Genomic DNA, 17,558 nt, shown 5'->3' with positions numbered 1-17,558 from the left:
TGGCTAATGATTGGCCAAGCATGCACTATGACCCGCATGCTTGGCCAATCACAGCGCCGCCTGTACAGAGAGCTGTAATTTTTTTTTTACGACGTTAAAAACGGCAAAGTTAAAAACGACGTGAAAATTTAGAGCATGTTCTAAATTTTTAATGCCCATTTTTTACACCGTGAAAAATGCTATGGAGACCACACATGATCTTTTTAATGACATAAAAAAAATGTCATTTTTACATCCCGAAAAACGGTCGTGTGTACGCGGCATAAGTGTACTGTGTCCTTTGCACAGTGTGCACCTAAAGCTTACCTGAATACAATTGCTGGTGTTCTCATACAGATACAGGCAGGAAGCTGCAGTATTTTGTTTTAGTGTCCCTTGCACAGTGTGCACCTAAAGCTTACCTGAATACAATTGGCAGTGTTCTCATACAAATACAGGCAGGGACCTCCAGTATTCAGTTTTAGTGTCCTTTGCGCAGTGTGCACCTAAAGCTACCTGACTACAATTGCTGGTGTTCTCATACTAATACCACAGGCAGGGATCTACAAGTATTGTCAGTTAGTGTACTGTGTTTTTGCACAGTGTGCACCTAAAGCTACATGACTACAATTGCTGGTGTTCTCATACTAATACCACAGGCAGGGATCTGCAAGTATTTTCACTTGGTGTAATGTGTCCTCTGCACAGTGTGCACCTAAATCTACCTGAATACAATTGCTGGTGTTCTCACACTAATATCACAGGTAGGGATCTGCAAGTAGTACTGGCATGTAATTACAATTCTTGATCTAATATTTAACAGCAGGGCCCATTCCTGTGCCCACCAACAGTAACTGTGAGGATTTGCAGTGTTGTGGCACCAGCACCACCACCACCACCACCACCAAAGGCCCAATTTTTCTACCACTGTTCAACAATGGAATGTAATTACAATTCTTGATATATTAGTTTACAGCAGGGTATTCCAGCGCCCACCAAGACTAACTGTGAGAGCTTACAGTGTTGTGGCAACACCAACACCTAAGGCCCAGATTTATGCAGAGTATATACGGCAGGCCCCTACTTTCAAACATACTTTCAAACATCCAAATTACAAACGACTCCTACTTGCAAACGGAAGAAGACAACAGGAAGTGAGAGGAAATCTACCCCTAGGAAGGGAAATTCTCTCCTGTAAGAGGTGTCTCCTGTCCACTGATGCTTTATCACCAATTCTTGTTTCACTAAAAAAAAAAAAAAAATCAAAAAAACATTTGTCAGATGCGCACAGACAGCAAAACAAATGTTACAGGGGTGATAACCCTTCTCTATATTTTCCAAAAATCTTAAAAATAGATTTCTTGGCTGGAGCTACACTTTAAAAATGTACCAGTTCAAAATTGCAAATAGATTCTACTTAACAACAAACCTACAGTCCCTGTCTTGTTTGCACTGCCTGTATACTGCTGTTCAGAATATATAGGGCCTGGGGGCCGTGCGCCTTTCCTTTTTTTTTTCAGAAGAAAACGCCTTTCCTACCCATGCCATTTTTCTCAATGATTTCCATCCATATTGCCGGGACCAGGCATTACATTAAAGCCGCAAGCAGTTTTAAATGACCTTTTTCCTATTGAAATGTAATTTTGTGCAGGGACAGTTCTAAACACGGGAAACACGTGCCACTTCACAGGCATACTATAGAGACCCAGCAGGTACGATATTTAAAGGAATATTTCACTTTAAGTGTAGTGCCCTGCTCCTTTTGAACAGGTGCTGCTTTCAATTTAGTGGGGGTCTGAGTTGTTATTTGGCTCAGACTAGTATGATTAATGGCAAATTTTGCCTCTGTTCCAGCCATGGCTGTGCTGGGAGTTCCACCATTGTTTGCCTGGGGGTGTCATTACCACCCCAGGCCAAGGGTGGCAGCAGCAAGGTCAGGGTGTATTGGGTGTTCCCCTCAGCAGCGAATCAGTGGGAGTGGTCGCCCCGCTGTGCATGCTGGGGAGGGGTACTTAAGGGACAGACGCCATTGGCAGGGTTCCTTGTTCGCGTCTCGTGGCCTGCCTGGCCTGAGGTGTGTGTCCTGAATCCTGAATCCTATCTCCGGTACCAATGTATGTCCCTTTTTCATCCGCAAACGGATGGATGAAAAAGCAGACATACGGTCCGCAGGTGTGAAAGGGGCCTTAGTGGTAGATTAGGTAGCACTTTGGAATACTTTGCTACAAGAATATCCTGTTGTTTAATATTTAGCTTAACTGTTTATAAATTTTGCTCACATTTTTGAGTAGGAGGGAGCTGAGTATATGTAGCACACACAGCACTCATTCATTTCATTTCATTTAAAGGGACAGCACACCAGTCTAATACACATTATTTATTTAAATCACTTAGCGTGTGAGTACACTTGTTTGGTGGTTGCAGTAGTTCCACATTTCTTCATAGGTCACCATGTTAGCAGCACATGAGGCTACTCTGATACATATATAGAAATCTCGTATCCTCTGTGTTTACTTAATGATATACTCTATTTGAGTCAGGGCTGTCTTAATGAGAGGGCACACCTGGGCACTGCCCAGGGACCCCAGCTGTATGGGGGGCCCTTGCACTTTCCCCAAAGCAAGCTGGACCTTGAGCCCACGCTGCCCCGAAATTGGGGGCCTCATGATGGTACTGAGAATGATAGATACACAGGGGAGGCAGTCTGCCTCCTACCTTCTTGATGTCTGTTTACCTGCACTGTCATCATTGTAGGGGCCCCAGAGCATTATTTGCCCAGAGGCCCATGATGCTATTAAGACGGCTCTGATTTGAGTTATCTGGGCTTGAAACAGGCTTAACTGCTACATAGCCTGCTGCATAGCCTGTTTCTGGGAACCTACAGAGGTTCCCAGATTACATAATTACAAATCCATTGGCAGGTAAAGCAAATCACATATATTTATTTCATTTGTGCATTCAGCTGTTTTAGAATCAGTGCTTTGTTTGAAGAGTTTGTAGGTTTGTAACCTGATCAACATTTCTTTTCTGTCTTGATCAGATTTTGCTGACACAATGGATGTCTCAGATCCAATTACAATAGTTCTATCCATTATTCTCTGCGTATTTCTGGTCATTGTCCTTTATGGATGGAAAAGCGGGACCCCCAACTTTCCTCCTGGACCAACTCCTTTACCGATCATCGGAAATATGCATATCCTAAACATGAAGAAGCCGTATAAATCATTTCACGAGGTAAGAATGACATGTACATAATATGCTGAAGGATATGGAACAGAAAAACCTAGAAGTATAGTGTGATGCCGCGTACACACGATCGGATTTTCCGTATGAAAAACCTTGGATGTTTTTTCTGCAAGCTTGGTTTGCATACACACGGTCACACAAAAGTTTTCTGAACTTTCGACCGTCAAGAACGCAGCGACGTACAACACTATGACGAGCCGAGAAAATGAAGTTCAATGCTTCCGAGCATGCGTCAAATTGTTTTCGAGCATGCGTCGGAATTTTGTGCGTCGAAATTGCTACAAACGATTGGAATTTCCGATTGGAATTTTTTCTGCCGGAAAATTTGAGAACCAGCTCTCAATCTTTTGTTGGCAGAAATTCCAACAGCAAATGTCTGATGGAGCATACACACGGTCGGAATTTCTGACCAAAAGCTCACACAAGACTTTTCTTGTCGGAATTTCCAACCGCGTGTACGCGGCGTTACTCTATGTGCAAACATCTAGGCCGGTGTTTTCCAACTTTGTTGTTTTACTTTTTTTTACACCAGAGGAACCATTGAAATAATTTTAAGGTCTCAGGGAACCCTTGGCCAAAAAATATATAACAGGTCACAGTACATTAGCATGAATTTAAATAGAAATAAAGAAATTGGCATAACTAGGGTATTTGACACCCAGAGCGGATTCGTTTACAACACTCCCCTGCTCTGTGCAGCAACAATAATTACATGAAACAAATACAAATGAATACAACTAAATTATAATATAAGAAAATAAACACAAATAGAAATTAATAAAATGAAATTATAAAATAAGAAAAGAAACACAAACTGTGAAAGTTGAAATTACTTTGGTGGTCCTACGGAAAAAAGCCCCCTTTACACTGATAAGTGTAAAAGTGACCCATTACATTGGATGTCAGTGGGAAATTGCCCCCATACATTGGTGGTGATTGTAGGCGGGAGGTCGATCTGCTACTGTTCTCTGCTTGGGGTACCCCCTTGCAATCCCTTGGATTTCAAGAAAACCTGGCTGGCAAAGCCTTGTGTGTGAAGTCTACTGTGCCAGTGCACATGGAGGTATATTTTGCACTGAGTGTACTTATCAATGCCAGGCTGGGACCAGGTGAGAAAACTTCTGGCAGTCACCGGTCCCCCAGCCCCCCTGTTTTACTTACCTGAGCCCTGGAATGTCCCACTGCGAGGACGCACTGTATCTCTGCCCAGGGTTTCGGCTCTTGATTGGATAGATTGATAGCAGCACAGTCATTGGCTCCCACTGCTGTCAATCAAATGCAATGATGCGGGTGCCAGGGGGGCGGGGGGCGAATCCTGCATTCTATGCTATGGACGCTGAATGATGGACTTTAGAGAGCACCCACAAGGAAACCCCCCGGGAGAGAGCTGCTCTTAGGGGGTTATCTGATGCGGGGAGGAGCCGCAAGAGCCACCGGGGGACCCCAGAAGATAGCGTTCGGAAGCCACGCTATGCAAAACGAAGTATGATATGTTTGTTATTTAAAAAAAATCAAACCTTTACAATCACTTTAAGGCAGTTCCCCGAAACATAGCATGGGTCTCAAGCCCCATACACACTATCAGTTTTCCTGATGGTTTTCTCTTCAGGTTTACCAAAACCATCTAATATGAGGTCAAACCGTTAAGCGTTTCAATTTGAATGCAATCAGGCAGGTCCTTGTACTACATGGTTTTGGTAAACCTGAAGAGAAAACCATCAGGAAAACTGATAGTGTGTATGGGGCTTTATACGTGTCCTACGTTAACTCTTTCCTCCCCATAACCAGTGATCAGGTCTTAAACCTCTGTATTGCTAGTCTGCTCCTGGCGACTGGACAGCTAGGGAGGGAGTCAGAGCACCGACTCCTCACTACCGGTGGACCTGCAACCTAACCAGGTACCACTCTAAATGAATGGCTGCTGTAGCAGTTTCTTCTTTTCGGTTACCCATGGCAACTACCTCCTCTTCTTTGCCTTTTAAGTTAACCTTAATAGCACACTAAATACACATACCTAATAGTGCTTTAACAGACCCAGGTCCTTTAGAAATATGCCGAGACCAAACCGACACCCCTTGAATAACTTCAGACCAGACACAAAGCAGTTGAAACAACTTTTACTGAGAACTCAGAAGAATATGTATAACATGCATAAACGTCCTTCTGCTAAAGTGGTTGTAAAGCCTTTACAACCACTTTTACCTACAGGTAAGCCTAGGTAAAGGCCTACCTGTAGGTGCTCGAAATATCTACTAAACCTCCACGGTTTAGGAAATATTTACAATAATGACAGGCGCCGATGTCTACGGCGTATGCGCCGTAAAAACAACAACGCAGGCACACTTCAGAAACAGCGATCGGCCCTTCCTAAAGGAGGACGTGCCGTGACTGGCGGCTCCCGCGTGCATGACTGGAAGTGACGTCATCACGGCTCAGGCCTATCACAGCACCAGAGAAGCGATACCCAAAAGTAACCCCCGGGAGAGATGTTGGCCGCCTGAGCGGTGTATTCAAGGGCGCACCAACAGGTCATGCTTTCAGGCTCTCCATTATTTTTCATGGGTGATTTGATCAGTTTCACTGCCTTAGTAATTACCACAGCCGTTTCATCTGAGGGAAATCCTGAAAACATAACCTGTTGGGGTGCCTTGAGGACTGGAGTTGAGAAACACTATTCTAAGCCCTATGTCTGCTATGAAGGCTGGTAGCCAACTTATTCCTCTTGTATTGAATTGTATTGTAACTGTACTGCCTGCCCTCATGTTATTAAACGCTGTGCAAACTGTTGGAGCTATGTAAATCCTGGATAATAATATTAACATACCTCCCAACTCTTCCAAATTTCGAGGGACTGCCCCTGATTTGGAAAAATGTCCCTCTGTGAGGGGAAGATGGCCCCCACCCGTCACCATTCCAATGCAGGGCGGAAACGACATCAAAAAGGGACTTTTTTTTTAAAATTACATAAATATATATATTTTTTTTATTATTGCATTTTAGTGTAAATATGAGATCTGGAGTCTTTTTGACCCCAGATCTCATATTTTTAAACGCAATTTTGAAGCATGACATGTTGGATATCAATTTAACGTTATCTTTCGCAATATAAAGAAATTGGGCTAACTTTACTGTTGTCTTATTGCGCAAATACGGTGTGACAGAAAGTATTGCAACGACCGCCATTTTATTCTCTAGGGTGTTAGAAAAAATAAATATGTTTGGGGGTTCTATGTAATTTTATAGCAAAAAAAATGTTTTTAACTTGTAAACACCAAATCTCAGAAAGAGGATCGGTCCTTAAAGGAACACTAAAGGCAATTTTTTTTTTTAAATAACAAACATGTTATACTTACCTCCACTGTGCAGATCATTTTGCACAGAGTGTCCCCGAATCCAGTGTTCTGGGGTCCCTCGGCAGCTGTCTCGGCTCCTCCTCGCAAAGGCTTTCCACCTTCATGCGAGCGAGCTCGAATGGTGGAAAGCTTTTGCGAGCGCGCTTCCATGATACAGCGGCGGGCATAGCCGCCGACTGTATCACTCGGCCGGCCCCCCGGTGCGTCGCGTCATCCGCTGTGATTTACAGCAGCGCCAGCCAATGGCTGCGCTGCTATCAATCCGTCCAGCCTAGCCAATCAACGGCCAGGCTGGGAACCAAAGAGGATCATGTGGATGCGCAAGGGACTTTCGAGGGTAAGTCAGGTAAGTAAAACGGGGGTTCGGGGGTGGGGGGGGGGGGCGGTACCGCCGGATGTTTTTTCACCTTAATGCATAGGAGGCATTAAGGTGAAAAAACATTTACCTTTACAACCCCTTTAAGTGGTTAAAACTGTCCCACTACTGTCCAGTTTTCAAGCATGTGTCACTGTTAAAACTTAAAGCGGAGGTTCACCCTAAAAAACTACTTTCTACCATGCCATGCAGCATACTAGCGTCAGCTACAGTATGCCTTTTTTTTTTTTTTTTGCGCTTTACTCATTGTGTTATCCAATAGTTTCATTTTAGACACCCGTGGGGAATAGGCGTTCCTATCAAGAGAGGAACATGATTGATGGCCGGCTATGGCGCGTCACGCTTCCCGAAAATAGCCGGAGTAGGTCTCGGCTCTTCACGGCGCTATACGGCGCCTGCGCACAGACTAGGAGCTGACTGCGCAGGCGCCGTGAAGAGCCAAGTCCTATTTCGGCTATTTCCGGGAAGCGTGACGCGCCATAGCTGGCCGTCAATCACGTTCCCCTCTTGATAGGAACACCTACTCCCCCGAGGAAGTCTGAAACGGATTACACAGTGAGTACAGCGGAAAAAAATAAAATAAATGCATACTTTACATAATTTTTTTGTAGGGTGAACCCCCGCTTTAATGAAAAAGCAATTTTTGACTGCAATGAGTAAGATTGAGGTGCTGTTGTTGTATGTAAGCCATGCCATTTGTAGAAGAAAAATAAATCAGTTCCACAGCCAAATATATTCTGCCAGTAAATGCTTTTGCTAAGATTGTCCATGAAAATTAAACTGTTCTGTAACATCATGCACAGAATTCAAGAATTTGTATATTTTCAATGCTGCCTTCAAAGCAGCATGAAAGGTTATGGTATTTATTTTTCTACATGGTACATGTCCCCCATGACAGTGCCCAGCTTTTAATGTCTTTTTTTGACAATGTTTTTCCTATTAGTCCCAAAAATGGTCGTAGCTTACTAACATAATTTGCCTCCCCTAGACTTTAAAGTGTAAACCCTCCATACACCCCGTGAAGTGAACAGCCTTAGATGACACACAGAGATGAATCAAATCTCCCTACATAGGTTTTACATGTACTGTATATCAGCTGTCTTCACATTTATATACAGTTTAGAAAGTTGAGATCGTGTCTGGGCATACAGCCAAGATAGCTAACATGGCTGATTGGAGGAAAGGCACACACATCATAGGCAGAGACTCTCAAAGGTGTTTTGTAATAGGACTTGCTCTCTTCTAATCTTTTTTTAGCAACCTCCCCGGACAGAAGATTCAGGCTGCTTTTGTCTAAAAAGTCTGAGAATTTGTCAGGAGTTATCAGGCTGATAACAGAGGAACGGTTCAGGAGAGAGCTACGGGACTTAGCTCATTGAAGAGATATAACTACATACTGCAGATATATCATGTGCCCAGCTCAAATTTCATGAATCGGGTTTACATCTACATCAAGATGAATTGCTTATAAGTTCATATTTGCCTAATTTAAAACAGGGTTCCTCAATCCCTCTGCAAATTGATCCCCAGGAGATTTAACCATCCCTATATACATTATTCTAAGATTTAACTTTTTAGAAAGTTCTGCTTGGTTATATATTTATATTACTGGCATCTGGTCTGATTGCAGCTCTCTAAGAAGTATGGTCCGGTGTACAGTATCAAGATAGGAGAAGAAAAAATGGTGATCCTCTGTGGATATGAGACAGTAAGAGATGCTTTGGTAAATCATGCTGATGAGTTTTCCGGACGACCGTCAATTCCACTGTTTGATGAAATTGCTAAAGGACACGGTAACATAAATTGCTCACACTGTGAAATTTTCTGTTATTTCCTTGACCGTTACCTTTCTTTTTTTGCTCTCTGTTGATTCTGATAAATATGAAATATTTGTGTGATTATTTAATATTTACCCATTTGCCAGATGTAACAAAGTACACAATTGTTTTATCAAAAATTAAAGGTAAAAAGGAAAGAAAGATTAGGTAAGCGGAAAGTGACCTCAGGGGAGGTCATGAAAAAAGGGGTTACTGTGGGCCACACTGTGATGATCTAAATCCTTATGAATATAAATAAACTCATTGATTGGAATATCAAAAGTTTTATTTTAATTTATAAATAGTCATCAAAAGGATAGGTACAAAATACACAGTACAGTCTATTAAAACATGTTATTGATTGAAGATTATCTAACCATGAACACACACAACGTACGAGACATACAATGGACAACATAAAGTCACGACACTGTCCGGACTAGCAGGGGTCAGTCATTGATTGTCGGCACTGTAGTATTCAATGATTTGACTAATAGATGGGGAATGTGGTAGTGTGGAGGTGTAATCAGGGACAAATAGTGTCACCTGACATCCAGACTATATTGTCCAATCAGTGCACTCGTCAATGGCTGAGCCCTGGGGGGGCGTGGGAGAGAGGAGGAGGATAAAGAAAAAACAATTGTTTTAATTGGTTCACTGCTGTGTTGTGAATAAAGCCCTGCAGGAAGTCAAGTTGTACGTGCTCATAAAACGAACGACTCGACTGAAAAGACCAGAGAAAAGATATACCACCTCTCCTCTTCTTCAGTGGGGGTGATTTACTAAAACTGGAGAGTAGGGATCAGAGGCGTAACTAGAATCTTCAGGGCCCCCGGTGCAAGAAACCATGAAGGCCCCCCCCACAGGCATTGCTGGTCTACAAAAGATCTTGTGCTAGGGCCCATAGCAGTGTAGCAAGTAAAGAAAGTCATACGCTTGGGCAGGCATACAAATGTATACAATATATGTGTGTGTGTTATATATATATATCGTTACATATCTGAGTGCGGATCCTCCTTGCATTAGGGTCCCCAGAGAGCCAATTCCTTACATAAGTGTGCCCAAAGAGCCTCCCCCCATACATCAGGGTCCCCAAAGAGCCCCCCACTTACATTAGGGTCCCCAGAAAGCCTCCCCCATACATCAAGGTCCCCAGAGAGCCTGCCCCCATACATCAGGGTCCCCAAAGAACTCCCCATACATCAGGGTCCCCAGGGAGCCCCCCCATACATCAGGGTCACCAGAGAGCTTCCCATGCATCAGGGTCCCCCATACATCAGGGTCTCCAGAGAGCCCCCGCATACATCAGGGTCTCCAGAGAGCCCCCCCATACAGAGAGTCCCCCTTACTTAAGGGTTCACAGAGAGCTCCCCTATACATCATGGTTCCCAGAGAGCCCACCATACATCATGGTTCCCAGAGCCTCTTCCATACATCAGGGTCCCCAGAGAGACCCTTCCATACATTAGGGTCCCCAGAGAACCCCCCATACATCAGGGTCCCAAGAGAGCCTCCCCATACATCAGGGTCCCCAGAGAGCCCCCCATACATCAGGGTCCCCAGAGAGCCTCCCCATACATCAGGGCCCCCAGAGAGCCCCCCATATATCAGGGTTCCCCAGAGAGCCCCCCATACATCAGGGTTTCCAGAGAGCCCCCCATACATCAGGGTTCCCAGAGAGTCCCCCATACATCAGGGTCCCCAGAGAGCCTCCCACATACATCAGGGTTCCCAGAGAGCCCACCCAATACATCAGGGTTCCCAGACTTAAACACCCCCCCCCAGAGCTTCCCCTGTACCTGGCTGGCTGTGCACCTCCAACCCCCAGCACAGGGGGAGGTGGGAGGCAGTGATCGGCGGGTCTATGATGTCCATGGGCAGAGGGATCTCCCTGGGGCTTGTAATTCTCTTCCTGGGTATGTACAGTGGAGAGGGGAGGGGCCTCTGACCCGAGCAACTCACTTGTACACTGAAGAGTGAAACTTGTAGCTGCCCGGGCCAGCGGCTCCTCCCCCTCCACTGTATACACGCTGAAGGAGAAATGCAAGCCCCAGGGAGATGCCGCGAGCACCATACAGCTGCCGTTCGCCGCCTCCCGCTCCCCCCACTGCATCCCAAACTAAAAGCCGGAGATGCCGGGTCTTGGTCCCCCCACAGCGGTAGAACGGCAGGGCCCAGTCGCAACTGCGACTGCAGTGACTCTGAAAGTTCCGCCACTGGTAGGGATGAGCCGAACACCCCCCCGGTTCGGTTTACAGTAGAACATGCAAACAGGCAAAAAATGTGTTCGAACACGTGAACACCGTTAAAGTCTATGGGACACAAACATGAAAAATCAAAAGTGCTTATTTTAAAGGCTAACATGCATGTTATTGTCATAAAAACGTTTTTGGGGACCTGGGTCCTGCCCAGGGGACATGTATCAATGCAAAAAAAGTTTTAAAAATGGCTGTTCTTTCGGGAGCAGTGATTTTAATAATGCTTAAAGTGAAACAATAAATGTTATCTGTATTGCTGGGACCCGACAATTCATTATAGCCGCGAGTAGTTTCCTTTTAGAAATGTCATTTTGTGCAGGGACTGTTATAAACACGGGAAACATGCACTACTTTGCATTGATACACGTCCCCTGGGGCAGGACCCAGGTCCCCAAATACTTTTTATGACAATAACTTGCATATTAACCTTTAAAATTAGCACTTTTGATTTCTCCCATAGACTTTTAAAGGGTGTTCCTCGGCTTTGGAATTTGCCGCCAACACCCCTCAACTCAATGTTTGATTCGAACTCATGTTCGACCCGAACATAAAGCTCATCCCTACTGGAGAGTGCAAAATCTGTTGCATCTGTTCATAGTAGCCATTCAACTTCTAACTTCAGCTTGTTCAATTAAGCTTTGACAATAAAACCTGGAAGCTGATTGGTTTCTATGCAGAGCTGCGCCACAATTTGCACACTCCAGTTTTGGATCAACCCCAGTGTCATCAGGATCTCCAGTCTAGAGGAGCACTCAACAAGCCCAGAGCTAGTGTTGGGTTTTCTTATTAGACAGCTCATCATGCACTGCATAAACTGTAGAACGAAAGCTTCTTGCATTTAATTTTTATTTGTCTAATAAAAACTTATATAAAGATCTAGTTACTAATATTTTAAAATGATATATAAATTACCATAAATCGCTAAATATACTTTTAAGAATAGTATGCAAATTGTGGTAGTCCATAGCATCTAATTAGATTGTATTAGCCACTGTCTGGCTACAACATGGTGTAGCAACATCCTAGGTAGGATTCTAGGATGATAGGTCAATTTCGTTATTTTTGGCTCCTCTGTAATCATTGGAGCAGCTGTTGATTTCTTTAGGCTGTTGTGAATCTCACAGTATGCAGGTTTGATTGCTCCCCCCTGCCTTCTAGAGGCTTCTAGAACATAGGGGGCTGTGAGAGTCAAATGGGTGGCTTGAATATTTATTGTGATGCAGCCAATCCCTGAGAAGGTGTGCCCAGTAGGTTGCTGATGAGAACATTAATAATATTGGGTCTGGATTAGCCTGGTTCTTGTCCTGCTGAAGAAGTCCTTCCCAGGCATAGGGGATATTGTACTCTTCGGGCAGCTGGCTGAAGTTTCTGCAGTTCATTGAGGTTCCAACTGTTCATCAAGGTTCCAAGATTTATTAACTTTAGAGCCAACTAAACAGGTTCATCTAAGGATCTGATCTGGAAAACTCACTGAAGAGTGCATGATGGGAGTTGGAAGGTCTGTAGCTGTCCTGTGGCATTGTGAGTACAGGCATACCCCGCTTTAAGTACACTCACTTTACATACACTCGCGAGTAAGGACATACCCGCAAGTGTATGTAAAGTGCCTTACAAGTACTGTACAGACATTTTTTTTCAGCCGCAGTAGAAAGAGCTGAAGCTACGAGAGCATAGCCTGCCCTGTTCCCCTGACACCCCCACTACAGCTCCTGACACCCCCACTACAGCCCCTGTTCCCCCACTACACCCTAGAAGTGAAAAAAGGTATTATTTCACTTTAAGTACATTTTCGTTTTATATACATGCTCTGGTCCCATTGTGTACTTAAAGCGGGAGTTCACCCATTTGTATTTTTTTTTCTCTTTTCCCCATAGCTGGATGCTCGTTTTGTCTAGGGGAATCGGCTATTTGTTTTAAAATATGATCCGTACTTACCCGTTTTCGAGATGCATCTTCTCCGTCGCTTCCGGGTATGGGTCTTCGGGAGAGGGCGTTCCTTCTTGATTGACAGTCTTCCGAGAGGCTTCCGACGGTCGCATCCATCGCGTCACTCGTAGCCGAAAGAAGCCGAACGTCGGTGCGGCTCTATACTGCGCCTGCGCACCGACGTTCGGCTTCTTTCGGAAAATCGTGACGCGGTGGATGCGACCGTCGGAAGCCTCTCGGAAGACTGTCAATCAAGAAGGAACGCCCAGTCCCGCAGCCCATACCCGGAAGCGACGGAGAAGATGCATCTCGTAAACGGGTAAGTACGGATCATATTTTAAAACAAATAGCCGATTCCCCTAGACAAAACGAGCATCCAGCTATGGGGAAAATGTGTTCTCCATGGGTGAACCTCCGCTTTAAAAGTGGGGTATACCTATAATAACCTCCCACTTATTTAAGAGTGTATGGTGAAAGCTAGGCACTGAGTTGTTGTCCTGGGACATAGAGGTGTTTGGCAGAAACTGGGGAGGTTACCGGCATACTGCAAAGCCACTGATCAAATATATCATCAAAATGACTCCATATTTTGAACTATTGATTTCAGAATATAAACATTCCTTAAGATTTTTACGTTGAAAACTACTGGTCCTTATTTTATGAAACTGACAGACAGAAAGTTAGGTGGTATAGGAAAATATCACCTGGGGCTAGTTGGGGTGTACAAAAAAATTGAGCAGTTGTGGATGGACTTATAGTTTTTTTTTCTACCATTCAGGAGTTATTTTTTCCCGAAATGAAAACTGGAAAGTGATGAGAAGATTTACCCTTTCAACATTACGAGATTTCGGGATGGGGAGAAAGACAATTGAAGACAGAATTCTGGAAGAATGTGACTGTTTGGTGAAAAAAATCAGATCATTTAAAGGTCTTTCTTCTCAAATCTTGGATGACATTTGTGAATTTGTGTGGGTGTTCCCCCCAAAATCCATACCAAGCCCTTCAGGTCTGGTGTGGATCTTAAGGGGAACCCCACACCAAAATAAAAATAAATGGCGTGGGGATCCTCCCAAAATCCATACCGAAAGCTTATCTGAGCACACAACCTGGCAGGCTGCAGGAAAAGGGGGGGGGGACAAGAGAGTGCCCCCCCCCTTCCTAAACCATACCAGACTATGGGCCCTCAACATGGAGAGTTTAATGTGACCAGATTTTTTAAATGAAATCAAGGGACATTTTTTTTTTTAATTGGCAAATGGTAAACTATTTTATAAGCATATTTTTCTCAAACGATATATGCAGTGTATGTGGTATGTGTTCCGCTCTAAAAACACTGACTATGTGTGGTTCTAAACAGACAGCTAAACACTTGTCAGAGACTCCAGTAAACGGAAGCCCAATGCTTGAGTTGTCTACCGAAGGAATCCAACTATATTTAACTTTTTTGTGAAAAGGTGATGATGTCTCAAGCCCCTTGGGAGAGAAACAGACATGCTGCATCCATAGAGAATAACAATCTAAAATGGCTGAAGAACTTCCTAAACGAAGTGTCACTTCCTGTCTGAGAAATTTACATAACTAGAGATAAAGCTGCTACAGACTTTTGCCACTAGATGGCAGTGGTAAACTACACATTCTATATAAGTAACTATAACTAAATTAGCCTATAAAGGCAGTACAGTATGTGTTTATGGAATGATTGTATGATATATACGTTATTTCTGAAAATAATTTTATACCAGCCCCATAGCGTCTTATTTTCTTGTTCATAAAAGGGAAAACCATGCATTTTAAAGCACATTTGAAGAGTGCCCAGAAGCCCAGCCTTACCTGTGATCAGTGCATAGCGAGCGGGGAGAGGAGACGGATTATACAGCGCAGGGATCTCCTGTTTACCCTGCATGGCCGCTGTCCTCAGACGAAGTCCCACCTCATATGATATACGTCACCAGTGTGCTGCCTATCATAGGAGCTGGCCCAGGAGGCGGGAATTTGTCCAACAGCTGGGAAAGCAGGAGATCCCCAATTTGTATAATTGGGTGGCACTCGCCCCCTCCCTGTCCGAGACAGCCCAGTGGGCGCACCCCCTTTGCACCAGTTTGCAGTGCACACACCCAAGATCGTCCCTGAATCTGGGGACAGAACCGGGGACAGACAGGCTCCAGGGACAGTGTCCTCAATCCAGGGACTGTTCCCAGAAACCGGGGATGTCTGGTCACCCTACTTTAGTTATACTTTAAAATTTTTGAAGTACTCTCTGTTGACATTTGTCAAGTCATTAAATGTACTAATGTGAATGTTCGTAGGAAAGTTTGTTAAAAAGTCTAACTAATGTATGAGGCGCTTTGATATTCACTAAGGTTGTTTTGTAATTAGCACCTTTGGTTAACGGTTTGCAAACCCACTTGGTGTACAGTATTATTACTGATCACTGTATATGTGTGACAAGCGATGTCTGTTTTAATTAGTGCCACTCACAGCCAGTGCCCGTTAGCGCCAGATTGGCTGGCACACTATCGCAATCACACTAGAAGTCGCTGATCACCACCATTACTAGAAGAGGGTCTACAGCTATTCCAGTATGTATACTACAGTTTGTAGACAGTATAACTTTCACACAAGCCAATTAATATACACTTATTGGGATTGTCTTTACCAAAGACATGTGGCAGAATACATTTTGGCCTAAATTTATGAAGCAATTAGATTTTACTGGATATGTTTTATAACAGAAAGTAGAAAATAACTTTTTTAATTTATATAATAAATAGAAAATTATAAAACTGTGGTGGCTAAATTACCAACAAAAGAAAGCTCTATTTGTGTGCAGTGTTACATGACCGCACAATTGCTAGTTTACTGCTTGCCGACCAGCTGCCGCAGTTTTACGGTGGCAGGTCGGCTCTGCTGGGCGAGAACAAGTAGATCTACGTCATCTCGCCCAGCAGCCAATAGGCACGCGCGCCCCTATTGCCCCGCTCGCTCCTGACTCCCGCGCGCGTGCCCAGGCGGTCGCAATCACCCGAGCGAGTCATTTCCCCTAGTGAGTCCACCCCCCTACAGTTAGAACACACCCAGGGAACATACTTAACCCCTTCCCCGCCCCCTAGTGTTAACCCCTTCCCTGCCAGTGGCATTTTTATAGTAATCAATGCATTTTTATAGCACTGATCGCTATAAAAATGCCAATGGTCCCAAAAATGTGTCAAAAGTGTCCGAAGTGTCTGCAATAATATCGCAGTACCGAAAAAAAAAACGCTGATCGCCGCCATTACTAGTAAAAAAAAATATTAATAAAAATGCCATAAAACTACCCCCTATTTTGTAAACGCTATAACTTTTGCGCAAACCAATCAACAAACGCTTATTGCGATTTTTTTTACGAACAATATGTAGAAGAATACGTATCGGCCTAAACTGAGGAAAAAAATAGTTTTTTTATATATTTTTGGGGGATATTTATTATGGTAAAAAGTAAAAAATATTATTTTTGTTCAAAATTGTCGCTCTATTTTTGTTTATAGCGCAAAAACTAAAAACCGCAGAGGTGATCAAAAGAAAGCTCTATTTGTGGGAAAAAAACTACGCCAATTTTGTTTGGGAGCCACGTCGCACGACTGCGCAATTGTAAATTGCAAAAGTGACGCAGTGCCGAATCGCAAAAAGTGCTCTGGTCTTCGACCAGCAATATGGTCCGGGGCTTAAGTGGTTAGAGTGGCGCAGTGCTGAATAGCAAAAATGCCCTGGTCATGAAGGGGAAAAAACCTTCCGGAGGTCAAGTGGTTAATATTATTATTTTTTCCTCTTTATTGTAGGGGGACCTTTTGATAACCTAATGGTCATAAATGCTGCAGTAGCCAACGTAATTGTTTCCATATTGCTGAGCCATCGGTTTGATTATGAAGATGCAACACTTTTGAGGCTTTTGAAAATAGTTAATGAAAATACCCACATCATTGGTAGCCCAACCGCAATGGTAAGCTCATAAGCCAATACAGTAAATGTTGCTGCTTTCTTTAAGCCAACCTTTTAACTATCCATTATTTTTTACAATGCATTTACTATATTTAAGATTTTTTTACAGATTTTTTACAATATCTTGGCTTGGCTGTGAACTTGGTGTATGATGGGGCTGGGGCAAGTTCTGATGATGTGTAATCTGACTAGGTCACGCTTTCAGAATTTGCTGCACCACTCTAGTACAGCTGCGTGTTTTTGTCAATCAGCTTCCAACTTCAGCTTGTTCAATTAAGCATTGAATTTTTTTTTTAAAATGGAAGCCGATTGGTTTCTATGCAGAGCTGCACCAGATTTTGCACTCTCCAGTTTTAATAAATTAACTCCATTGTGTCCCAAGCAAATTTAATCATTCTGGCCCAGATTCTTAAAGGGCTTACGACGGCGCAACGCCACTTGCGCCGTCGTAAGTCCTAATCTGGGCCATCGTATCTATGCGACTGATTCTTAGAATCAGTTACGCATAGATAACCATTAGATCTGACAGGCGTAAGGCTCTTACGCTGTCAGATCTTAAATGCTATTTTTTTCCCGCCGCTAGGTGTCGCCTCCGTCGTTTTCCCCGTCGTCTATGCAAATTAGCTAT

General features: G+C 43.7%; 1 protein-coding gene across 1 annotated transcript in view; it reads left to right on the top strand.

Moving 5' to 3' along the window:
* LOC120935604 (cytochrome P450 2C5-like) overlaps positions 1-17,558 on the top strand; it is a 56,803-nt gene that overhangs the window by 5,892 nt on the left and 33,353 nt on the right. The window contains exons 2-5 of the mRNA XM_040347652.1: positions 3,020-3,213; positions 8,585-8,747; positions 13,734-13,883; positions 16,771-16,931. Of these exons, the coding sequence (XP_040203586.1) occupies positions 3,034-3,213; positions 8,585-8,747; positions 13,734-13,883; positions 16,771-16,931 (654 nt within the window). The 5' untranslated portion in view covers positions 3,020-3,033. The remainder of the gene's footprint in view (positions 1-3,019; positions 3,214-8,584; positions 8,748-13,733; positions 13,884-16,770; positions 16,932-17,558) is intronic.

Source organism: Rana temporaria, chromosome 4, assembly GCF_905171775.1.
Source record: "Rana temporaria chromosome 4, aRanTem1.1, whole genome shotgun sequence".
NCBI classification, from domain to species: Eukaryota; Metazoa; Chordata; class Amphibia; order Anura; family Ranidae; genus Rana; species Rana temporaria.
Note: the sequence above shows the minus strand (reverse complement) of the source record. Positions and strands in the feature narration are given on the sequence as shown.